Below are 23,632 nucleotides of genomic sequence, written 5' to 3'. Positions count from 1 at the left end.
GAAACTTACCCCTAAAACTCATTATTGAAAATTAGTGATGTTCATTTAGACGCTAAAGATTTCAAATTTTGGTTTCCAAATCAATTTATAAGATGTTACTTCAATGTATTTTTGGGTAATAGTCACTTCAGTGTATTATAAATGGGAAGGGAGGTGGAGAGAGATGGTTTACCTCGAGACATAGAGAGCATGTGACACTTTTTGTTTGTTTCTTTGTCTAGTTGAATCGGGCAGCAACAGTTTGGGCTTGTCTTTAGCTCCTAACTGGGTTTTGGGCTAAGAAATGAAAACACCCCCCAAAACTACGTGCAAAAATAGGTAATGATAACGTGTGTGTTTTATTTTACAGAATGCCAACCGAGTGTTAAACCAATCGAGTCGTTGTTTTAGTTGACGGGTATTAATTTGTTTTTTTGGTTTTATTGTCTTTTTATTTATTTATTTTTGTTTGAAAAGTTAACCGGTATCAGTCTGTTAGCTACGAAGCACTTGAAAAAGATTCCAAATTCTGTTTTATAGCGGTGGACGACAAAGCAATTTTTTTTTTTTTTTTTTTTTTGCTTGCTTGCACTTCCAGTGCCCAGAAGGCTTCCACATCTCCCTCTATTATCATCTAGCATCCCAACCCAATTTTCTGTGCATTCCATCCATGGCAGTCAATTTCCCTTTGCTTCAGTCTTCTTCCTCATTCCAAGCGAAGTTCCATACCAGCAGACTCAGACCAAGGGGTATAATCATCATGCCTGGATTTTCTTTGGTGGGAAAATTTGTTTTCTTTTTGTTTGGTTTTTTGTCTTAACAAATTGTTTTGTTTGGATGTGTGCATGGTTTTGAAGGAATGTGTGGATTCTGTAGAATTACATGCTTATCTTCTAATGGGAGAGAGCCCGACTCTGTGGACAATGGAGTGAAGGGCGTTGAGAAATTAATGGAAGAGAAAAAACGTGCCGAGCTGTCAGCTCGAATTGCTTCAGGAGAATTCACAGTCAAGCAATCTGGGTTTGTTTGCTTATTTACCGTCGTGAAGAACAAAAAAAAAAAAATATATATATATATATATATATATTTTTGGGTTGCTTTAACATTGGGAAAATTCAAACGGGTTTTGATTTTCCTTAGTAGTTTGAGGAAAGAAATATCTGGGATAGCTCAAATTTTCTTCTTTTTCTTATATTGGGTTTAAAAATTAAGGGTTTGCTTCAAACCCATTGAAAAAGTAACCTGTTTGTTCCCTTTCAAATATTAATGTCAAAAATCTACTTTCTTGGACTTATTCTGCAACGGCTTAAATACATGCTCATTCCCTGGCTCACTGACATTGAAAAAAAAATCTGTTACATATAGATATTGTGTTTTAATTTTAAATGCTGCTCTTTACTCACTTATTGATTTGTATCTTTTTGGTGCTGGAAAAAGTTTTCCATCTCAAATGAGGAACAGTTTGGCGAAATTGGGTGTCCCTAGGGAGTTGCTGGAACTATTATTTAGTTGGGTTGAGAGTGATGAAGACTATCCTAAGATTCCAACAGCAAAAGGGTCAATTCGTGCTGTCCAGAGCGAGGCCTTTTTTATCCCCTTGTATGAACTTTTTCTCACATATGGTGGAATTTTCAGGTTGACCTTTGGACCCAAGGTTGGTGTTTTCTCATCTAAACACATTAGATAGTTAAGAGGGTAAAACTCACTTTCTGTTATCTGTCAATAACTTGCTTTCTTTTTTTGGTTTTCTTCAGTCATTTTTAATAGTTTCTGATCCTTCCATTACGAAACACATACTGAGAGAAAATTCAAAGGCATATTCAAAGGTAACAAATGGATAATTTCTTCTTCTGCTTTCTGTCTCTCCGCTCTCTCATCAAGAATTCATGTGCAGGGTATCCTGGCAGAAATTCTAGATTTTGTCATGGGGAAGGGACTTATCCCAGCTGATGGTGAAATATGGCGTGTCCGGCGACGTGCAATTGTTCCAGCATTGCATATGAAGGTGAATCAGTTGTTAACTCCTGTCTTCTTCTTCCCAAGTTGGTCGTTCCAGCATTCTGTAGAAAAAAGTATGATAAACTCAAGCTGAGGCTCTTTCCACAGTCAAATGGCCCCAAAAAAAAAAAAAAAAAAAAAGCATGTTTAAATTAAACTCTACAGTAAAGTTAAGTATGTTAATAAACATATTATGATTTATTTAAGGAATTTTTGAGAGTTGGAAGCACTGTAGCATAGTTTTTTAACAAAGAAAAATGATAGATTTTAAGAGGGAAATGTACCACGGTCAATATTATCAAAGAGAGACATGAAGAAAAAGGAACACTTTTCTCTTGATGACTTGGACAACTGGAAAAGGTTTCTAATAATTTTATTATATGGTGTACAAAGCAAAAAAAGCATATCTTTATGCCTCTACTTGTGAGGCATCTGCCAAATATGAACTTTGTAAATGATTTTCCAGTTATTTGATCTCATGATAGTTTGGAGCTCAACTTGGTGAAATTCAAAGCATGTTGTAAATAATATCTGTAAATATTATGTCTATGTTTAAATATCTGTAAATAATATTTGTCTCTAAAATTTCACCAAGTTTTCTCATATTTCTTTTTCTTGATTCTTCCTCTAGTATGTAGCAGCTATGATTAATCTCTTTGGACAAGCCACAGAGAGGCTTTGCCAGAAGCTAAATGCTGCGGCATTTGATGGGGAAGATGTTGAGATGGAGTCACTTTTTTCGCGTTTGACATTAGATATCATTGGCAAGGCAGTTTTCAATTATGATTTTGACTCCTTAACAAATGATACTGGGATAATTGAGGTGTGTTTTTTAGTCTCTTTGACCATTGCTTCCATTCTTCAAGTTTTTTCCTGTTTTGTTTCAGTATGATTTATAATACACATTTATTTATTTTAATTTTGGTTAGAGCAGGCTGTTTATACTGTCTTGAGAGAAGCAGAAGATCGTAGTGTAGCACCAATTCCATTCTGGGAGATCCCAATTTGGAAAGACATTTCACCGAAACAGAAAAAGGTTTCAGCAGCTCTCAAATTCGTTAACGACACACTTGATGATCTGATTGCAATATGCAAGGTAAAATCATCAACTCAACTGTTGAAGCAATCATGCAATGTATTGTTAATGAAAAGTCTTTATCTTTTTGTGGAATACTTTTTTGGGTGGATTCTTTTTCTGAACTTTGAAAATCAGTTGATGTCTTATAGTGTTGCATACTTTCAATGACATGTTCATTCTCTATCTGTTCATGCATTGAACTGAAAATCCGGTCTTAATTGGTACATGGCTTATAAATACTGGCAACTTTGGCTTCGTTCTTTTTATTTTTGTGTCTACAGAGGATGGTTGACGAAGAAGAGCTCCAGTTTCATGAGGAATATATGAATGAACAGGATCCTAGCATTCTTCATTTTCTCTTGGCGTCGGGAGATGATGTATGTTACTAGAAACTATTAAGATATTCTTATTAGGTGCTCTAGCACAGATCATTGAATCTATTCGTACATGTGCTTGTAGGTTTCTAGCAAGCAACTCCGCGATGATTTGATGACATTGCTTATAGCTGGGCATGAAACATCAGCTGCAGTTTTAACATGGACCTTTTATCTTTTGTCCAAGGTGATTTATAGTTATGAGCCTTCGTATGGCGGCTATAAATGTATAATAAACAAGTTCTAATCTAGTCTCCTTCATTTCTTTTTGAATGGCTGCAGGAGCCTAGGGTTGTGGCAAAGCTCCAAGAGGAGGTATCTAAAATTTTCGTGCATCCAAATCCATATCAAAAATTGATTTGTTTTTTGACTTGTGCAATCTAAAATAGTTATCTTATTTATTCAATCACTTTGTTTTGCTTAGGTTGATTCTATACTAGGAGATAGATTTCCAACTATTGAGGATGTAAAGAAACTCAAGTATGCAACTCGAGTAATCAACGAAGTAAGTGTACAACTATCTGTAACTTCTTATTGGAAAATGACTTAATGTTGCAATCATGCATTTAAAGACTTTTCTCCCTATCATTGTAGTCCTTAAGGCTTTACCCACAACCACCAGTATTGATACGACGATCTCTTGAAAATGATGTGCTTGGAGGTTATCCTATAAAAAGGTATATTCTAGTAATCTGATTGAAGATGATTGTGTATTTAGTTACTTTGTACATTTCAGATGTAATAACGCATGAACCTTTTTTTCCTTCTAGTTTCCACCTTTTAGTCCTCTTTTATACATATCAATTGCTATTTACAGGGGTGAGGACATATTTATTTCTCTGTGGAATCTGCATCGTAGTCCTAAACATTGGGAGAATGCAGATAAGTTTGAACCAGAAAGGTGGCCCTTGGATGGACCCAATCCAAATGAAGTAAACCAAAATTTCAGGTAGACATCATGCTTTTATCCATGTGTCCTTGATACCGACATTTATCCTCACACCGGGCTGAATATTCATTTGAAGTTTTTAGCATATGCTATCTGTGTTACAAATCCTTGACAATGATAATAAAATTTTCAGTTACTTGCCATTTGGTGGAGGACCAAGGAAGTGCGTCGGTGACATGTTTGCTACATATGAGGTGACTTTATTACTAAAAAGTCAAAATCCATGATTGTATTTCTGGGATGAAAATCGTTGAAAGTTGCAACCTGTTGATTTGCAGACTGTAGTAGCACTTGCAATGCTTGTTCGGAGATTTAACTTCCAAATGGCACTTGGAGCTCCAGAAGTAAGCAACTCAACTTTATTCTGGTGAAACTTATTATCTTTTTATTATTATTATTATTATTATTTGCATTGCCAGTTTGTTCTTAAAAATTTCTTTCTGTGTGCAGGTCAACATGACAACAGGGGCAACAATTCACACAACCGATGGATTGAAGATGACTGTAACAAGAAGAATGAAACCTCCTATAGTACCCGTATTGGATACACCAGCACTGGAAGTAGATAAGTCTGATGGTGTTTCCGAAAAGGACCCTTTAGTTGCTTAGAAAGGTGAAGTCTCTCCTACACATTCCTGAGTCACCTTGGCCAAAATATTTGAAGATAATAGTATATAGAATGTGGTAGTTTTTATTGTATTTTGAAAATTGATGTGCTTGTAGATCGAGATAGATTACAAGTCATAGCGAGGCAAATGTAATTCGCCCAAGGAATATATATTAAGAAAGAAAAAAAAAGAGAAAGAAAGTAAGGGGAAAAAAAGAGAGCATAAAAATATGCTGAAAGGCATAGGTCAAAATGTTGTAGGTTAAAATGTTGTAGTCTGTTGCTCAATGCTCATCATAGCAGGGATGTAAAATCCAAATCCATTAGAAGGAAAAAATTTCATTCAATTAGAACGAAAACTGCTTTAGCAAAACTTGATTTTTCATGTTCTCAGCTCTTCATTTCTGTTTGTGGCCACAATTTGATATTCCTTTCCAGGAAGAGAGACTTAATTTTAATATATAAATTTGCTGATCTTGTATATAGCAATGCAACCTACAAGTTAAAATCCAAATGATAATTTATTTATTTTGCAATAGATAAATTTCATTTGAATGTCAGAAAACAACCAATGTTAAATTAATCTATCAAAAGCTATTATAGAAAAGAAAATTAAAAACTCTCAGTTTACTGCTGGTTATTTCGATGACTGACCCACATCCAAAACCTGAAAACAATCAAATTTTTTTTTTTTTTTTTAAGCCCTTTATATCCACTCATGGGTAAACACCCTTCCATGTCAGGTAGAAATTATTGTGATATGATCAAAAAGAAAAATATGAATTTATATTGGTAACAAATGAAATATCTATCATTAAAACAATTAATGTATTAATCGGTTGCTCTAAATAATGAAGTCGGCACCCGATTAATATGCATGTCTCTTTTCATCGTATTTGAATCTGCATGGACAGAAGGAAATAAATATATACGATATTTAATGCATGGACTGGCGTTATATATATATATATATATATATCAGGTGCACAGCTAATGCATGGTGATGAGCAATTACACAATCACTTCCAAATATGTCGTTGCAGTAGGCTACAATTAAATCATACATATTTGTACCTTCATACATACGTACATACATACATACATATAGACAAGGAAAATGGCAAGTGTATAGGAGACTTCACTCCACGATCCTGTTTCCAAGCATATCATGATTCGGTCTCAAAATAGGTTACCAAATATGTATACACATATGAGTTGAATCTATATATATATATATATGGTATATGATAATTTATGTATCGATAATTTACGATACATGCAAAATATTCGATCAAGGAAAGGAAAACTCCTATATATATATATATATATATATATAGGTAATGTAGTATGGAAACTTCAGTGACAGCTCTTACATATATTTCCATGCAATGAAACAAAGTTGGAAACAGAAGTAAACATAGAGCATGTTGAAGTGAAAAATAGAAATGTTAATAGTAAAGGAAACTTGAGAAGCATACATGTACACATATAGATATGGTAAGATCCTCGATTCCATACAATATATATATATATATATATATCATACTTAAGATTCTTTGCTTTTGGGTTCTTAGCTAGGTTTAATTATGAAGCATAGAGCAGGCGCAAGCTATAAAGTATTCCGACTTGAGTATACCATTGTGTACATATCTATATATATATATATATATATACACACCATACTATATAATTTGTTCCTCATTCTCTATCTATTTATCTTTCTTGCAATTTGCAATGGAATTTACAGCAGCCAATAGTATTGGGTCACCAGAACCATTGAGGACTAATAAAAATGCACCAACCTCGATCATGACCAAGGACAGTAAAACGACGACGCAGCAGGAGTCGTCGTCTCAACAAGAAGTGTGTTATTTATGCTCCATATGTGGAAAAAGATTTGGCAGCAGAAAAGCTTTGGCCGGACACCAAAAGGCTCACACCGGCCAGATTAGATGGTCACCGTCAGCGTACTCGGTCATCCACCACCGGAACTCTTCTTCTATGATCCCTTGCAGTAGTTCTCGTCGTCGTCGTCGTCGTCGTGGTGGAAGTGGCTTTGTAAAACCTGTTCTTGGTGTTGGTCGAGATTTCATGATTCATAAGCAGCAGCAAGTCTTGATCATACCGCCACCACCGTACTCGTGGCCGAAGAGTCAAATGCAATATTGGTAGTGGCAGCCAAGTTTTGTAATGAGGAATAATCCAAATCCAATGGAAGTTGTACAGCCAAACATTATTATTCCAGTGCCCGGTGCCATTAATGGGAGTGAGTTTCGCAACCATGTAAAGGAACTACGACAAGAAGAAGAAGAAGAGCAGGAACTAGACTTGACTCTTAAGCTTTAAGAGAGCTTTCTCCAATGCCTCTTTTTACTCTCTCTCTCTCTCTCTTTTTTTTTTTTTTTTTTTTTTAATAATAAAAATAAATAGGAATTAGTAATTTCTTTGCTTTTTGATATTTTGTTAATTTTCTAACATTATTGTATTTTGATTCCATTAAAAAAAAAGTTATTAGTTATATAATTTATTTTTTTTAATATGATATTATTCAGCCATCTATTGCTTTCTTGTTATAGTAATATACATGCTATAGGAAAACTTTTTTTGAGTTTCCTTGTTATTGTTTTTCTTCTTATATTGATTTTCAAAATATTTTACATTCGTTAAATAAGAAAAATTGAAATTTACATAAGCAATTATAATAATAAATGCATTTAGAAAAAAGAAGGCATGATACTTGGTTATAAGTGACCAAACTATGAAATACCATGCATGTACAAAGGCTTGACAAAATTTATTGATCTCTAGCAATATAATAATATGATATTTTCGTCATTTAGAAACCTTTTTTTTAAAATAAATTACAAATATTTTATGTTATTTATATATTATACACTTTTTATAAAATTTATTCTACACTTATAGGTTTAATTAATTAACAAAAAGAAACCAATAACATTATATGTAATAAAAAATAAAAATAAAAAATAAAAAAGGGAAAGAGAGGATGACAATTCACCGTATCTAACTTATTCTTCTATGGTAAAATAAGTGGCATCAATTATAAATGCCATATCAATGTCTACTTTTTTAATTTTATAAAGCATATTTATTGATAATTATAAAAAAAAAGTTAAAAAAAATAAAATTGTAACCCTGTCTTTTTTTCTTTTTTTCTTTTTTTATAAAAAATCAGTTTACATAAAATTTAAAAAACTTGGAAATTTATAAAAAGTAATTTCTGGAAATTCAAACACATTTTTACTAAATTTGGATGATAATAATAATAATAATAATAATAATAATAATAATAATAATAATAATAATAATAATAATTAAATAAATAAATTTTAAAAAAAAAAAAATCCTAATAGGTTGTTAGTCAACAAGAATGCTATGGGAAAATTGACCCTTTACAATTGCAGAGATACCGATGCGCGTAGCAGTGAAGCCTCTTCTTCTTCTTCAGCTTCCCAACTTCCGACCGACCAAGAAACCCAACATTTTGCCGACGTTTCGAAACTCCTATTCCATTCCTCTAAATACTCCATTTCAAACCACCCTCACCAAGACCCTCACCCGAGGTATTTCAATGGCCGCTTCTTCGCCTCCGCCGACGACCGTACACGTCAGGGACGAAATCGAACTCACCAACGTCGAGAAGAAGATCTTCGATAGGCTTCTTGGAACTCTTCGCCATTTCGGCCTCCAAAACCAGCTCCGAGTCGCTGGCGGCTGGGTGCGTGACAAGGTCAGTAATTCAGTGATTCTCTGCTTCTTGCTTTTGCTTTCCTGTTTGGTTGTGATATATGCTAGGGATTTATGTTTTTCCAGCTTCTAGGGAAAGACTGCTACGACATTGATATTGCTCTGGAAGACATGATGGGCTCTGAATTTGTTGCCAAGGTCAGGGATTATTTGTTATCTGTTGGGGAAGAGCCACAAGGAATTGCTGTTATTCCAAGGTTTCTGCTTCTTCTTATTCTTCTTTTTTTTTTTTTTTGGGGGAAAAATAATATAAAATAATATATAATTTGGATGCAAATGGAATTATTGTGAGCCTTAAATCATTGTGAGTTTGATTTTGCAGCAATCCAGAGCAGTCAAAACATTTAGAAACAGCAAGGATGAGGATATGTGATATGTGGATTGATTTTGTAAACTTAAGGTGTGAAGAGTATAGTGATGATAGTCGCATTCCTAAAACGGTATTGGAGAAGTGCAATTTTATTTATGAATTTGTTTTTATATAAATGGTCCAATTCTTTGATCATTTTGATTATGTGTTAATGAAGTTTACTTTTTCTATCTAACAGCAAAAATTTGGCACAGCGGAAGAAGATGCATATAGAAGGGATCTAACCATTAACAGGTATGTATTCCCTGGCATGAACATGATATTCGTGGGAATTCGAGAAGTTGCTGTTAATGTGCGATGTTTAATTTGTTTTGGTATGATACTCTCATTATGACATGTATTCTTTATAATGGATTTTTTGTTTCATTTGGCAGTTTGTTTTACAATATTAACACCAGCTCGGTTGAAGATTACACTAAAAGAGGTCGGTGTTTTTTTATTATTTTATTTTTCACATGGGCTTTTATTGATTCTTCTGTTTTGTGATTGCAGGCCTAGAAGATCTGAAATCTGGAAGAATTGTGACACCTTTACCACCTAAGGCTACTTTTATGGATGATCCACTACGAGTTCTCCGAGCTATTCGTTTTGGTAATTGGCAATTTCTTTTACCTTCAGCTGACTCTGTATTTTATATATTTTTATACTTAGTAACATCGTCAAGTTAATTAAATAGATGTATAATTAATTCAACAAAGCTTACTTTATTCGCATATGATCTCTCTTGCCCTTCTATTTTACTTTTAGCCCTCTCCCTCTCTCTGTATGTCTCTCTGTCACTAGTTTTTGAGGAATTTCCCTTTGCCTTGCTCCACTACTTCACCTCTATATCACTTAACTGGTTTGTCTTGGCTTACCTACGCGAGACATTCTAAAGACTTTTTTGCCCGATACAAGTGACATTAAATTGAAACTATGGTGAGAAATTGAAAGAGATGTTTCCTAACACTGTTTCTCGTGCGGGTGTCTCATATAGCTGACTCGTTTTGTCATTAGTTTAAAAAATCTTCTTTTATCTAGTAGATATTTGATGTAGTTCAATCCTATTCGCTAATCCTTCTGTATTGAAACTGGGTTTCATGCCTTGTTTTCTTCAATGTGGTCATTTTTAGGTGCACGATTTGAATTCATTTTAGATGAAGAACTAAAGGAAGCTGCTGCCGGTGATGATGTAAAGGGTGCACTGGCAGCTAAAATTAGCCGAGAGCGTATTGGAACTGAAGTATGTTAATTTATAGCATACCTCCGTTCATAGTTCCCCTTAATCTATAATGCTTAAATTTACAATTCTTGCATGTTAACTGTTAAGATGGATATTCTACTGGTTTTAAAGCGCAATATATCTATTTATTTCTTATTTCCCCTCTTTCCACATTCTGAATACAGATTGATCTCATGATTTCTGGAAAGCAACCGGTCAAAGCAATGGCCTATATTTGTGATTTGAAGTTATTTTGGGTTGTCTTCAGTCTTCCTCCAAAGTTTGAGCCTGCAGTATCAGAAGGATGCGACAGGTATGTTTAGTTTTATGCTACCATGTATGTTGACATATAGAACTAAATGTATAGCTAATATACTAAGAAGTAAACAAATTCTTAAAAGTAAAAAATGTTTAATGGTGTTGTAAAAATTCTAGAACATTCAGATACACTATGGAAATTAACAATTTTGGAAAATCTGTTCAGAATAAAATGATGGGTTTGGTATATTGGGATGCTAGGACTTATACCTACATGGTAAGGCAATGAACTTAGCTTCATAGCTGTGATTTTAGAAAAAGTATTTCTCTCTCTTTTCTTTTGTTTCTCAGGCTGAGCAAAAATTTCTAGCATATACTTTTTTTGTTATTTTATGCATATTTACCTCATACAGTTATACAGGCTTTGCATTGGTTACTTGGATGCTACATGGAACCTTATTCAGTTAATTGGTTGCTCCACGTTCAGTGTGAGTTACAAGTCTACTAAGCACCATATTTTTCTTCTGTCTTTGTTTTGCAATTGATGGCCCTTGTAGTTCAAATTCTGTTCTTTAATTTGTTTATTTGCTATGTTTTAACTTAAGTTTCAGTAACATGTATTTTAGGATGAATATAGAAGGCTCTGTTTGTATGCCGCAATGTTCCTTCCACTCAGAAAAACAATATATAAGGATAATAAAGCAAAAAAGGTATGGTTTCATTCCTTTTGAGTCTCCATGTTACATGTGGAAGCGTACACATGCTTTGTTAATAACATTTTTGAGCTAGATAATTTATTGAAATCTCTGCAATAATATCCTCTACCACTTGGGTATTTTGGAAATTATTTGGAAAATTTACAAATTTGTTTTCACATTGCAGATTCCTGTTGTTAACTACATTTTACGGGAGTCTCTTAAGCGAAAAGCCAGCGATGCTGAAACAGTTAGTTACTCTTTAAATCTCTTTTTTTCCTCATTTTTACATTTTCCAGCATCAAACTCTTAGTAGTTTATAAGTTACTGTGAGACTTATTGACCCAGTATATTTACAAATATAATATTAGATTTACTCACCAACTTTTCATTGCCACAGGTTATAAATGTTCACAATGCCATGGAAAAATTCTTATCTTTGATTCCCTTTCTTGCATCAAATGAGAACATCCAACTAAGCGAAGTTGAGTGGGGAAAAGAATTTGCTGATGTCCCTGTAACCTCACAGTTGCGAGTATTGACAGGTATGAAGTTCTTGCTTAATGTGATATAACTTAGAAATTATCTGCATATTAAGGATTCAGCAATGTCATTTTGAAATCCGGTATATTTTGATCGATCATTAATTAAGGAATTCTGCATAAGCACCTTCATAATGGTTATATTGTGATCAGTTTTCTTTATCAGGCATTTATCTGATATCTTCTTTTGAGTTGCATATTTGGCATATGGCTAGCGTTTTTTTGTTGACCGTCCAGGTTTCCTGCTACGAGAAATCAAAGATTTTTGGCGAGTTGCCTTGCTGGTGTCTACTTTGTTGTATAAAATTGAATGCACTGAAGATCTTAAAAACAAGAACTTTCACCTTGACGAGCTAAGAGATACTTTTAAAGCAGTTGAGAGTGCTATAACTGAACTAGGTTTGAACACTTATGCTATTCTTAATGTAATTCTTGTTGTAAGATCATAAGAGCCTTTATGTTTCTTTTGTTTATAATCTGCTGTTATTGGCAGAAAGACCCTTTATAAGATGTTCATTTCTTATTTCATTTTGGTTTATGTAGGTCTTGAGAAAATATGGGAAGTAAAACCTCTGGTTAACGGGTCGGAAATTATTAAGGTTTTGCAGCTTAGATCTGGAGGACCGGTTGTTAGAGAATGGGTAAGCTGTATATTCTAGCACCAAAATGTATCTTTTTATAGTATTTAAAATGCTAATATATATTTATCTTTACTTAACAGCAACAAAAACTGCTTGCTTGGCAACTGGCTAATCCCTCCGGGACTTCCGAGGAATGCCTCGAATGGATGAAAGAAACTCATTCTAAACGTGTGAAGATGGAGTGATTGTTATGCCATCAGCAATATCTACTTTTACAGAGATTTATTCTTTCTTTCTGCTTAGAAAAGAGCCTTTCTAGTTACAGCTATTAGGAATTCAAGCTGCTAATTCCCATTATAGAGTGACAGTCAATTCTATTAGTTATATCTTTTATCATTTTCCAGCTTAGCTGTAAATTATGTTGAGCGAAAAATTTTACAGAAAAGAAAGACAATGGATCATAGATTTTTGAGTTGAAATTGGAACTTAAATATTTGACAAAAGAGCAACAATATTACATCTTCGCGTAGCCGTGGTTCAGTTTTTTCAATGTGGATTAATGAGTCTAATGAAAGTCAAGTAGTTTTCAAATGTGACGAACCTAATTCTGCACGTGGCCAAATAGGACAAAAATGCCAAAAAACCTTGTACAAAAATTAAAAAAAAAAAAAAAATCATGAGCAACCAAAACATTGTCGAAGCGCTTTGTATGATCTTGTTCTCGGGGGATTTGGCTCAATTTCTTGATTGCCGTCTCTATTGCGTGGAAAATGTTTGTAAAAGGCTTTCACAGCTCCTGTAACCCCGTCCTCCTTTTCCATGGCCTTGGCCAGTTCAAGAGCACGTTGTTTCACCTGCATATATTCCAGAAAGTGGCATAAAAAAGATTCATTAACTTTGTTTTAGGCTGGGAATCCAAAGCAATGCCATAATCGAAGGCATTCTAAACACCATTAAGAATGTTTTGATGCTGCTTTTGTACTTTGAAACCTATTTAAAATGTCTTGGTGCCATTTTTTTTAGTTTGTATTTTGGTCAGAAAATGGAACAGTCAATACCGTATCTTCTAGCATGAAATGAATGGCATCAACCAACTTTTCAAACGAGAATGTTTCGACCGGGATGGGTGCTGGACCGACTCCTCTGGCATGCACCCTCTCTCCCCAGAATGGTTGGTCTCCAAAGAATGGTACAATTGTTGTTGGACACTAAAACAGAAGACATAAAAACACCCACAATAAACGTGTTGAAGTAAATCACATAATAAGAACAAATACTCAAGGGAAGCAAAAATAGTTACCGCAGCTTTCAGACCAGCAGCAGTAGTTCCAGCACCACCATGATGTACCTGATAGATATTGCATGATTTGTATTTGAAGCAACAAGAGAATTTTGACAAAAAGAAAATGCTTAGTTTGTTATGTCAGCTAAATCAAAATCGATTAAACAGCATAGGAAAAACATTACCACTGCAGAACATCGTTGGAATAGCCAATCATGAGGGCAATTGTCCAGAAAGTACACAAAATCCTTTTGCTCCTCCACTGAGAAAGGAAATACATACATGCATATTTAATTATGTGTTTCTATAATATAACAGTATAAAAAATGGTTTATCAAAGGAACAAAGCAAAGAACTTACATTCTCCAAGGCCACCCCAACCTTTGTTGATGATGCCTCTTTGTCCGGTTCTTTCCAGAGCTTGAACAATAATCTTGGTCATTTTCTCTGGCTCTTGAACAGGCTGTTACAAACTCGAACACAAGTAATTTCAGCTAATTTCTTAGCCAACTTTCTTTGACTGCTGTGCATACATAAATATTCATTTGGTAGTTATAATTAGAGATAGATGGGAAGTGTAACTCACAAGGCTACCAAATCCAATATATATAGGCTTGTCACCCTCGTTAAGCCACTTCACCAGTGTATCAGGGGGTTCATAATTTGAAGCCAAATCAAGAAAACAAAACCCAACTACATCAATCTTTGGTCCCCAATCTGCAGAACAAGTTATGAAACCAGATTATATTAGTACAATATCCTCCAAGAGAAAGCAGTTGTAAGCTTGCCAAATACTACTTTTTCTATTTTGCTAGAGATATCAGAAAGGAATCAGATACTGCCCTGTATACTAAAGAGAAACGGTAAACTGTACTAAATACCAATAAGGGAAGTTCAAAGCAGAAATTAGAGCAGAATCAGTAACTATGTCTCTTATTTATTCACTCCAAGTGATATTTTCGAGTAAACTGAAGAGTTAAAAAAAAAAAAAAAAAAAAAAAATGGCAGACAACCTTTAGGTTTAGGAACAAGGTGAGGGCTCCATATATAACCATAAGGCACATCAGGAGAGCTGTAGGATCCACCTAAATAAGTCATAGGTCTCAGCTTTAGCTTTTTCTTTCTAAAATCATTTATCATGTCTCGTATTCCTAGCCAAATTAGCACATCTACAATTTGATATGATAGCTGCATATGAAAGCCAATTATAAGTTATAAAACATAAACAACAAAGAAAATGTTCCAACAAATATTAGATTCAAGAAGATCTGAGAAAAGGTATCTTGTGAGACTCACTCTATATCCAATTTGTTTGCTAACACGGGACAGAGGGTGGGGAAATTCACTGGTGGGCCTGAAATAAAAAATGAAAAAAGAGCTACTACAATGCATTTCAAACAATCTTCAACAAAATTGAAAATAGAGCGTAAACTGACATGAGAAATACTGTATATATAAGAAAAGAAAAATATCTAGGATCACCATATTAGCCACACGATAATGTGTTCTAAGAAACATATCACAGAACAAAGATGGAAATATTGAAACCCTCCTAACCAGAGATGAACCAACCATTTTACTATACGTTTAATTATCAAGTTCATCAGTGCAAATAAGACTTACGTCCATGGCATTGTGAAAAATATATGAAGCGGGACTTTAAGCTTTTCGGCAACATGAGTATGTCCTGAACAAGAAGTTGCACACTGTAACATTATATTAAATGACTTCAAACTATATGAAAAGTATCCAAGTCCTTGAGATCAAGTTGAATGGTTAAAAGAATAAATTAGAAACAAAAGGAGTCATTCTTGTATACTTCCACACCTCAACTTTGAATTTGCTCTGATAATGCAATTTCTAACAGAAGTCAATCATATTGTTTAGATATTTTCAAATCTATATATACTGAACATGCTTGAGTTTTGTGTTTGTATCCCTTGTTCAATATCAATTATAATTTTGGCTCTTGAAGAAATCTATTAATAGTTGAAAATTAAAAAAATAAAGAAGAAGCACAAAATGACAAAATCTAACCATATGCTGGGGGATTGGCGATTATTGCATCTGCTTTAAATGGAGTTTTAGTATCAGGATCGTCATTTTCGCATGCAGGAAGCAAGGAATCTAAAATTTCCTTAATTTGATTCCGCTGAACAGGTATATCTGAAGGTCCAGATGGCAAGAAGCCTTTATTCTTCACCATATCTGTAGCAGATATATCAATTCGTATAAAGAAAATTATAAGCTTATACTTTTAATTGACAGATTTTATGTTCTAAATTGGCTCTATCGAAAAACAAAATCCTCCTAGCTAGAAAGAAAAAATATAAAGAAAGACTATATAATGGCAAATTTTGACAAAATATAGGTGCAAGTAGAAGAACTAGCTGAAGGGACTTTTCTAGACAATGCTAATATTACTCATCCCTGCAAGTAACTGCTTTTTATTGGCATGTGATCTGACAGACTTACAGTGGATGCCAAGTTTCCTTTTTCACTAATGTTGTCTGTAAAGCTACTATATGTGTGTATGTACTAGAAAACATGCAAGAGAACGAGTCTCAGGCACCTGTCTCTTTTAACTCTGAGATTTTCAAAATTATTCAAGTAAACAGAGTCCGTTGAATTACCATAAATATTGCTCTGTTTGAATTTAAAACACATTAAAGATGAGGGTTAAATTACTTGATAAAGTTTTACCAGTTATCAGATTAAGTTATTCGTACAATTTTAACATCCATCATACAAGTCTGTATTGGATTCTCATCAAAATAAGCAGGACATCAAAAGCAAGCTTTCGAACAGTATAAACACTTACAACCAGCAAGAACTTTCGGATCTCCACCTAAGGGGAAGAACTCCAATCCAGCAGTTCTGACAAAATCTTTGAAATTTGCATGAGTTGCTAGCCTAACTCTATGGCCATCTTCCTGCAAGAAAAGTTTCATGTCCATCAACTTGTATGCCGTAAAGTCTAAAGTTTTCAGTTTACACAACCATGAGAGCTGCTCAATATATTACATGCAGATCAAAATGACATTAACTGAAAAAATAAACATACTCCAAAATGACATTAACTAAAAAAATAAACATACTCCAAAATGACATTAACTAAAAAAATAAACATACTCAATTAGCAACGCTACTCAAAAAACAGATGTCCTAATGGATAAGAGAGTCATGCCTAGAAAAGGATATACTATTTAATCAGCAGTAACACTACAGATGGCCAACAGAAGATTGCAAACAATAATAAGCCAACAATCAGCAAAACAAATATTCAAGCAATACGACCTGCAAACGTTTTCCAATAGCAATAAATGGCTGTACATCTCCTCGTGTGCCAACGATAAGTATAACAATTTGCAGCGGAGGAATATCTTCAACAATATCTGCTGTGTCAGCATCATGTACCACAGTATCCATTGTGTCAGCATCATCATGTACTACTACTCTATCTGAGGTGTCAACCCCAGTAACATCAACCTCTACTGTCCCATCATCTTTAACAGTAGCAACTCGCTTTAACAACTTAAGCTGCACAAATTTTGTTAATAAAATTTCGTAAATCCAATCCTTAAAAGCCAAAAAAAAAAAAATTACACACAAAAATCAACTTTTAAAGGCTTGGACTGCATTGTAAAATGATTTACATGGACTGCATTGTAAAATGATTTCAAACAAGTGATAAATAAATTACGATTAGAGCCGACTTATCAAAGCAAACAATTTCAATTTTTAACAATAGCAAACACTATAAAAACACTCTTAAAGATTTATGGTGTCATCTTCCAAACTTGAGCTTAACCACCATCATCCTGGCCTATTATTCTAGTTAGTTGATCAATTAGCTCCCTCTCTCTCTGTTGAAAAATCCTTTTTTTTTTTTTTTTTCTTTTTTTGGAGTTAGGAACACTTGAAATTCAACCAGTGCAATAATATAAAAGCAACAAAAATAAATAAATGAAATGAAATGAAAGTAGAGTTTTTATGGAATGAACAACCTTCTTTCTGAAAGGGAATTTATCATCAAAAAGTCTGGTTGCTAACATAGACAATGCGTGATTGTGTACAAGTCTCCCTGCCTTACTGTGCTTACTCGAACTCGAACCAGATTTTCCAGCCGTTGATGTGTCTTCATCTAAGCTACCTCCGCTCAAATTCCTCTCACTACTTATTCCTGAATACATAATATCCAACCAAAAAATAAAAATAAAAATTAATTTATCCTCTTTAATATAATGTAAATTAAAAAAGATATATTAGAAAAAAGAATGAGAATTAATTGAAAGAGAATTTAATTAATTGATTTAACCACCAGAAGAAGCGCTGGCATTGACATCTCTAGAGACAACTTCGTCTTCCAAAGACACAGAAACGTCGCTGGAACTCCGGGAATGGCTCCGGCCATCGTCAGCCATCGGATTCTCAATGGAACTTTCCAGAAGAGTTTGATTTGGAGGGAAAAAAAAAAAAAAAAAAGAGAGAGAGAGAGAGCCAATAGGAATCCTTCGAATATAAAGCTGTGGCTATACCTATATTATTAAAAACATAGTTATAGGTTTAGAATTGGATTTGGATACAGAAGAAGAAGAAGAAGAAGAAGAAATCAGGAATGGGAAAGAAAGGTATCTCCTACTCCAACCGAAACCCAAAACTCGAAAACCAAACCAAAGCGAAATGATGGACATTGGACAATTTAAAGCAAACGCACATTGATACACGAGAAGTAAATATATATATATATATATATATATAGATACAATGGTGCAAATGGCACGTGGGTCGCTTTGGAGTATGTGTTTGCGGGGTCATTAGGACACGTCCAATTAGGATTCTCTCATGAATCTTGCAATAAAACTTGCAAGTAGATGTAGCGGTCGGGACGTCACGTGACATTACGCACGACGAGCATGTACACCACCTTTTTGCCCGGCTCGCGATTCGTTGGGTCGCTAGCCCACCTTCAACCTCAAATATTATTATTTATTTCTACCACATTATACAAAATTTAACGTGTTTTTTTTTTTTTTTTTAATTATTACTTTATTTTTTATTTTTTATTTTTTATTTTTTATTTTTTATTTTTTATTTTTTATTTTTTATTTTTTATTTTGTTTTGTTTGCTCGCTCCCGGACAACGATATTTATAATTCTTTGAATAATTAATTAATGATAGAGCAACGAACAGACATACTGTGCACTAAAGCAGAAGAAGGGAAAGAACGAAATTAAAAGCAAAAAGAAGCTCAAAAAAACATTTTAAAAGTTTTTATAATATACATTATCCATGGAATTTTGTGTTACAACACCAAGTATGATACAAACATTTCTTTTTTTCTTTTTTTTTTTACTGTTCGTTGCCGCACACAGAAGCACAGCATCTACACTAGCTAAATTTTGATATCATTATGTAACGCACTGAGTATTAGTACCTTCGTATCCAAAACTAGTAAACGTATGGATCAAGTTAAGAACACGAAAAAAGGAGTTTTTTTTTTTTTTTTTTTTTTAAATCTAAGAAATCAAAAATTTATAGGATAGGGATCCATTAATTTTGGTGGAGAGGAAGAGGATGGAGATTTAATTGCTCAACGGAACAAAGGTAAAATGCCCCATTGATGAAGAAACCCTTCTCCTGTGGTGACTTCTAGAACCAGTAGGACAAGCACTGCCAGCATTGCTGCTCTCCCATTCCATGTTTCTGCGCTTTTTGTCCATCCCCATTCCCACACCGTCACCGGTGGGGGAAGCTCCCTGCGTTGTGAATCATATGCTGCCAGTAACTCTTCCACACTTCCAAGCGGTACTAAAGACTGCACATATAGCCAACCCACCGATATTAGAGTATATTGACTGTATCAATGCAAAACATAAGCTTTGTATCGAAAGCATACATATAATAGAAATTCTAGGAGTGTGCTATGGTGGTTTTTAGTATACAAAAACATCTGCCAGGGAAAGAATGCAGAAGTTCAAAGTAAGCATCAACCATATTTGCTACATATCATGGCATTAGATTCATATAACATTTGCTAAATTCTAGTTAGTCCAATAGCGATAGATACCTGTCGAGCTTCGATATTTGAGACTGCCATAGCTCCAACGTATGGGAGACTCTCGATCACAGCATCTGCCAAATCTGAAATGAAGGCGGGTTCACATCCTAATGCAGGAACACGCCCCCAGTTTTCTATGCCACATTTTAGAGCCAATTCTTTGTACTCAACATCAATCTCTTCTAAAGTTTCAATGTGCTCGCTCACAAAGCTGCAAATCAAACATAAAAACTTTTAAGAACACAGCTAAACTTATTTGTCTCAAAATCTGAGTTGGAAATGCAGCTGTCCATGTCTCAGCATATATAACACGAGAGAGATGAAATAACATTCCACATGTGCATGCAAGAAACAGCATGCTGTTGATAACAATTACCTAATAGGCACAGCCAGCAGACTTTTTACACCTTTTTTCCCAAGATCGATTATTGTCTCATCTGTATAGGGTTTCAACCATTCCACAGGTCCAACCCTACTCTGTAAGAACAATCGTAAACTATCAACCAACTTAGTGATAATAGCATCCAGGTGAAACAATCGACAAGGAAAAGATCACAAAAGTATGTGCAGATTCCTTCAAATGATCATTACAGAGAAGAATGCATCTCTTCATCATTACAGAGAACCAAACCATCATTTTCTGACTATTCTTATAGAACGACAAAAAGTCAAATAATAGTAATTATTTATCTACAATAGACAGTGCTAACTTTTTAACAGTGCCTATATCTTGATGCAAATAAAAATTTCAACAGAACTAAAAAGCAAAAAAAAAAAACAAAAACCTGATAAGCAAGTGTATATGCATTAGTTATCTTTCTCTTCTCTAATTCTTCAATTATAAGATCTACACATTCCTCCATCTCTGCCTTGTAAGGATCACCAGCCTCTTCCACATACGCAAGTGGTACCCCATGTGCACTAAAGAATATCACCACCTAGGGCAGGACAACCGAGTAACAATTAAAACAGGTGTAAAATTCTTGTAGGATCCCATCTTCAAGGATTTGGATTCCTTAAAAGTGTCAAAAACTTGAGGATAAGTTTTAGAACATTTTCTTGTAGATTGGTCAAGGGAAACTGTAGCTTGAAATCCACCATCAGAAGATGTGGCAAAGTTGTACTTTTCTGACACAGAATTTATGTTGCATTTCAACTGAATGCAGTCCTTTTATGTTAAATTAAAATGAACCTATGGTCTTGATTAGATGATACAAACAAATTTAATCAATAAATTTAGAAGAAAAATAAGAGAATAAAGAAAGCACAATAAGATGTGATACCTGAGAAGTAAGCACTTAAGATGTTATACCTTATCGGGAGAGTCAAAAATTTTTAGCTCCATCTCAATCAAATTTGCCATGGCCTTTATATACCCTTCACGCTGGTACCAGGAAGGTATGACTGTATGCTGCATGTTGACTAAGTATTCATCCTCCCTAATGAATCAATGAATTACTTGGTCACATATATTGATTTCAGATTAGATTTCTTTACAACAGTGGCAATTGTGCTTAGACATCACCTAAATATACTCTCCAAGAGTCGAAGGCTTGAACCACTAGTTGATATTGAAAATTGTGGATAAAGTGGAAGGACAACAAGCTTTGTAATTCCATCTCTTTTTATCTATAAAATTGTTTTCAGAATCAATAACAATAAACAACAACCACGAAAAGCATAAACTTGTATGTTTACTGTGAATTTCATCAAAGTATAACAGCAGAAGCAAGTGGCCATATGCTGTTAACACACTAGCAATTAGATTAAATCCAAGCAGATACCTGCTGTATAGCTTCCTCAGTAAATGGATGCCAATATCGCATTCCCACATACACCTTGGCTGGGACATTCTTTGACCAGAGAGACTTCCTCAATTCTTCAGCCTGAATCATAAATGGGTAGCCCATGTAAGAACCATCACTAGAAAATATACAAAATGAAAACATTTTTTGGTGGGGAAATTCTTTATAGCAACTAGAAGCAATCAATCACAAGGCAATAAAATATAGATAACTAATGATGGAAGTAACCACTCAACGACAGCATTGCCGCAAGATAGAAAAATGGTTTTTCCCCAAAAAGTGGCATTCCAATGAACTGAAATGACTATGGTATAACTATGGTATATACTATATAATAATGGTAACAAAATCAAAGTTGATATTAATAGAAGAGTTCATGCCTGCGCATCAGTTATTTTTCGAAGAGGAGAACCACCACCAATTGCGGCGTAGCCTTCTTTGCTCTTGGATGCCCTGAAAACAGATATGAATTGTGCCAAGGGCTTTTGAAGAAAACGGAACAACCTTGGAAGTCGAATAATATCCTGTCCAATTATATAAAACTATTCAAGGGGCAACACCAATGTCCAGACTATGACCCAAAAAAAAAAAAACTCAATGTCTAAGCACTTAGAATGTACAATGCAACTCCTCATATATACACATAAAATAAATAACATAATCATCTCAACTTGAATTATTTTATAGTTTATGCATGATGTTTTTCAAAACTTTTTGTCAGGGAAAAAAGGGAATTACAAAATAAACAATAAGTATTAAAGCCATGACCTCTTTTTTACTAACAACCCACTCAGATGAACTTAAAAGATAAGGTGGTTTATATAAGCTAACTTAGGGACTTCCTTGGTTTTTCCTACATATGTAACTTTGCAATTCACTAGCAAAATCTTATTTTTTTTTTTTTTTTTTTTTTTTCTAAAGGGAAAGATCATAGGAAGAGGTTACATAAAAAGCTTGAAAAGGTTGTCCTGAGCGTGAATTATGAAAATGTCCACGTCATCATCGGCTTAACTGCTAAATGAGCCTATCAATCCAATATAAAAATTGATACTTTCAGACATGCGTGCGTGCGTGCGTGTACCAATGACCAACAAACATGAAATAAAATTTCCACAAACCTAAGCAGAAAGAAAGTTTTTCTTTTTTTATTTATTTATTTTTTTCTTTGTCTTCTTTGCAGGTATATTAAAATATTTTGGTGATTAATAAGCAAATTTTTACCGGATCAGCAAAGAGATTAAAGAGAAAAGGCTGAACATCGTCCAGAGTCTCAGGACCTCCAAGATTGAGCAATAAAACCCCAATCTTGTCATTTCCGATGAGCGGCGAAGCGGAATTAGCCGGAGTCTCCGAAGTCGCTACAGCTTTTAACGGAGTCAAGCACTTTTGACGCGATTGAGATTGTTTATTAGCAAACAACAACGATGATTGAGTCGAAGTGTATTTAGCAACCAAGGAATTCCTCGATAGACTATCACTCATACAAGCCTCGGGGCAGCGATAGAGTTTCTGAGTATTACACAGTGACCGAGGCAACAACCTGCGAGAAAACAGGTGGGAAAAAAAAAAAGGTGACATTTTTGGTAAAAGAAGCAGAGAAATTGAGGAAGAAGAAGAGTAAGAGAGATACCGAAGGTGATGGTCCAAAGGAGCATTGGAAGAGATGCTTGAAGGAAGCATTGCTATGGATTCGGCCATAGCTGAGAGTCACAGTAGGTCATACAACGAAGAAATGAACCCAACAATGCGGGGAGTGTGTGAAGGTAAAGGAGGACCAGTACAGTGGAGAGAGAAAGAGAGAGATAGGTCATTGAGTGTTTGGCAATGGGTATTAGCGAACTGCGTGACACGTGGCTTAATTTGAATGAATCTCTTCTTTGAGCTACCCAGATCTAACGGTCTAAGTTCTAGGACAATTTTCATATCTCGTCCACCATGTTGGAAATGTGTCCTTTTTTTTTTTTTTTAAATATGTTTATCCGTTTCCAAGTATTAGTTTTCACACAAAAATAATAATAATAATAATAATAATAATAAAATATAGCCAAAAAAATAAAAATTAAAAAAAAGGGAGGTACGTGGA

At 34.4% G+C, this 23,632-nt stretch overlaps 4 protein-coding genes across 6 annotated transcripts; 2 read left to right on the top strand and 2 right to left on the bottom strand.

Moving 5' to 3' along the window:
* Positions 1–463: 463 nt before the first annotated feature.
* LOC107412358 (protein LUTEIN DEFICIENT 5, chloroplastic) lies at positions 464–5,459 on the top strand. Its single transcript, XM_016020119.4, has 16 exons — positions 464–728; positions 837–999; positions 1,417–1,633; positions 1,734–1,805; positions 1,874–1,984; positions 2,609–2,800; positions 2,912–3,073; positions 3,337–3,432; positions 3,515–3,616; positions 3,712–3,744; positions 3,854–3,934; positions 4,024–4,106; positions 4,247–4,378; positions 4,512–4,572; positions 4,657–4,722; positions 4,829–5,459. Exons 1-16 carry the CDS (start codon positions 650–652, stop codon positions 4,985–4,987), a joined length of 1,809 nt encoding a protein of 602 aa, XP_015875605.2. The 5' UTR covers positions 464–649; the 3' UTR covers positions 4,988–5,459.
* A 2,908-nt stretch (positions 5,460–8,367) lies between these two features.
* LOC107412373 (tRNA nucleotidyltransferase cca2) lies at positions 8,368–12,929 on the top strand. Of its 2 annotated transcripts, XM_016020142.4 has the most exons (15): positions 8,370–8,736; positions 8,820–8,950; positions 9,076–9,193; positions 9,302–9,357; positions 9,498–9,547; positions 9,616–9,714; positions 10,236–10,345; positions 10,510–10,637; positions 11,004–11,070; positions 11,209–11,292; positions 11,465–11,527; positions 11,678–11,822; positions 12,057–12,218; positions 12,363–12,460; positions 12,541–12,929. In XM_016020142.4, exons 1-15 carry the CDS (start codon positions 8,419–8,421, stop codon positions 12,643–12,645), a joined length of 1,734 nt encoding a protein of 577 aa, XP_015875628.2. In that variant the 5' UTR covers positions 8,370–8,418; the 3' UTR covers positions 12,646–12,929. The 2 variants fall into 2 exon arrangements, with proteins under 2 accessions (XP_048324968.2, XP_015875628.2); XM_048469011.2 differs by lacking the exon at positions 12,541–12,929 and having other exon boundaries at positions 8,368–8,736; positions 11,986–12,218.
* LOC107412372 (sterol 3-beta-glucosyltransferase UGT80A2-like) lies at positions 12,855–18,403 on the bottom strand. The gene is made up of 14 exons (XM_016020141.4): positions 18,004–18,403; positions 17,690–17,865; positions 16,980–17,222; positions 16,504–16,615; positions 15,720–15,890; positions 15,306–15,369; positions 14,979–15,036; positions 14,696–14,870; positions 14,269–14,399; positions 14,043–14,145; positions 13,868–13,944; positions 13,701–13,748; positions 13,459–13,608; positions 12,855–13,254 (listed from the first exon to the last, which is right to left on the bottom strand). Exons 1-14 carry the CDS (start codon positions 18,104–18,106, stop codon positions 13,075–13,077), a joined length of 1,791 nt encoding a protein of 596 aa, XP_015875627.1. The 5' UTR covers positions 18,107–18,403; the 3' UTR covers positions 12,855–13,074.
* A 526-nt stretch (positions 18,404–18,929) lies between these two features.
* On the bottom strand, positions 18,930–23,362 carry LOC107412374 (ferrochelatase-2, chloroplastic). Of its 2 annotated transcripts, XM_016020143.4 has the most exons (10): positions 23,180–23,359; positions 22,771–23,089; positions 21,930–22,073; positions 21,529–21,630; positions 21,270–21,373; positions 21,057–21,183; positions 20,530–20,682; positions 20,121–20,221; positions 19,754–19,955; positions 18,930–19,501 (listed from the first exon to the last, which is right to left on the bottom strand). In XM_016020143.4, the coding sequence occupies exons 1-10, from the start codon at positions 23,245–23,247 to the stop codon at positions 19,277–19,279; spliced, it is 1,545 nt and encodes a 514-aa protein (XP_015875629.1). In that variant the 5' UTR covers positions 23,248–23,359; the 3' UTR covers positions 18,930–19,276. The 2 variants fall into 2 exon arrangements, with proteins under 2 accessions (XP_015875629.1, XP_024926787.1); XM_025071019.3 differs by lacking the exon at positions 20,530–20,682 and having other exon boundaries at positions 23,180–23,362.
* Positions 23,363–23,632: the final 270 nt, after the last annotated feature.

Source organism: Ziziphus jujuba, chromosome 10 (assembly GCF_031755915.1).
Source record: "Ziziphus jujuba cultivar Dongzao chromosome 10, ASM3175591v1".
Taxonomy (NCBI): domain Eukaryota; kingdom Viridiplantae; phylum Streptophyta; class Magnoliopsida; order Rosales; family Rhamnaceae; genus Ziziphus; species Ziziphus jujuba.
Note: the sequence above shows the minus strand (reverse complement) of the source record. Positions and strands in the feature narration are given on the sequence as shown.

Bases quoted from the DNA above. Each gene is read 5' to 3' on its own strand.
- LOC107412374 (XM_016020143.4), bottom strand. From the start codon at position 23,247: ATGGCCGAATCCATAGCAATGCTTCCTTCAAGCATCTCTTCCAATGCT. The intron at 22,074-22,770 runs GTAAAAATTTGC...ATAATTGGACAG, and splicing joins TTAATCTCTTTGCTGATCCG to GATATTATTCGACTTCCAAG. The intron at 20,222-20,529 runs GTTTTTGTTTTT...TTGTTCTTACAG, and splicing joins CATATACACTTGCTTATCAG to AGTAGGGTTGGACCTGTGGA.
- LOC107412358 (XM_016020119.4), top strand. From the start codon at position 650: ATGGCAGTCAATTTCCCTTTGCTTCAGTCTTCTTCCTCATTCCAAGCG. The intron at 3,745-3,853 runs GTATCTAAAATT...TGTTTTGCTTAG, and splicing joins TGGCAAAGCTCCAAGAGGAG to GTTGATTCTATACTAGGAGA. The intron at 4,723-4,828 runs GTAAGCAACTCA...TTCTGTGTGCAG, and splicing joins TGGCACTTGGAGCTCCAGAA to GTCAACATGACAACAGGGGC.
- LOC107412372 (XM_016020141.4), bottom strand. From the start codon at position 18,106: ATGGCTGACGATGGCCGGAGCCATTCCCGGAGTTCCAGCGACGTTTCT. The intron at 13,749-13,867 runs GTAATGTTTTTC...AATATCTATCAG, and splicing joins TCCAACGATGTTCTGCAGTG to GTACATCATGGTGGTGCTGG. The intron at 13,609-13,700 runs GTAACTATTTTT...CTTCTGTTTTAG, and splicing joins CTGCTGGTCTGAAAGCTGCG to TGTCCAACAACAATTGTACC.
- LOC107412373 (XM_016020142.4), top strand. From the start codon at position 8,419: ATGCGCGTAGCAGTGAAGCCTCTTCTTCTTCTTCAGCTTCCCAACTTC. The intron at 8,737-8,819 runs GTCAGTAATTCA...ATGTTTTTCCAG, and splicing joins GCGGCTGGGTGCGTGACAAG to CTTCTAGGGAAAGACTGCTA. The intron at 11,293-11,464 runs GTATGGTTTCAT...TTCACATTGCAG, and splicing joins AGGATAATAAAGCAAAAAAG to ATTCCTGTTGTTAACTACAT.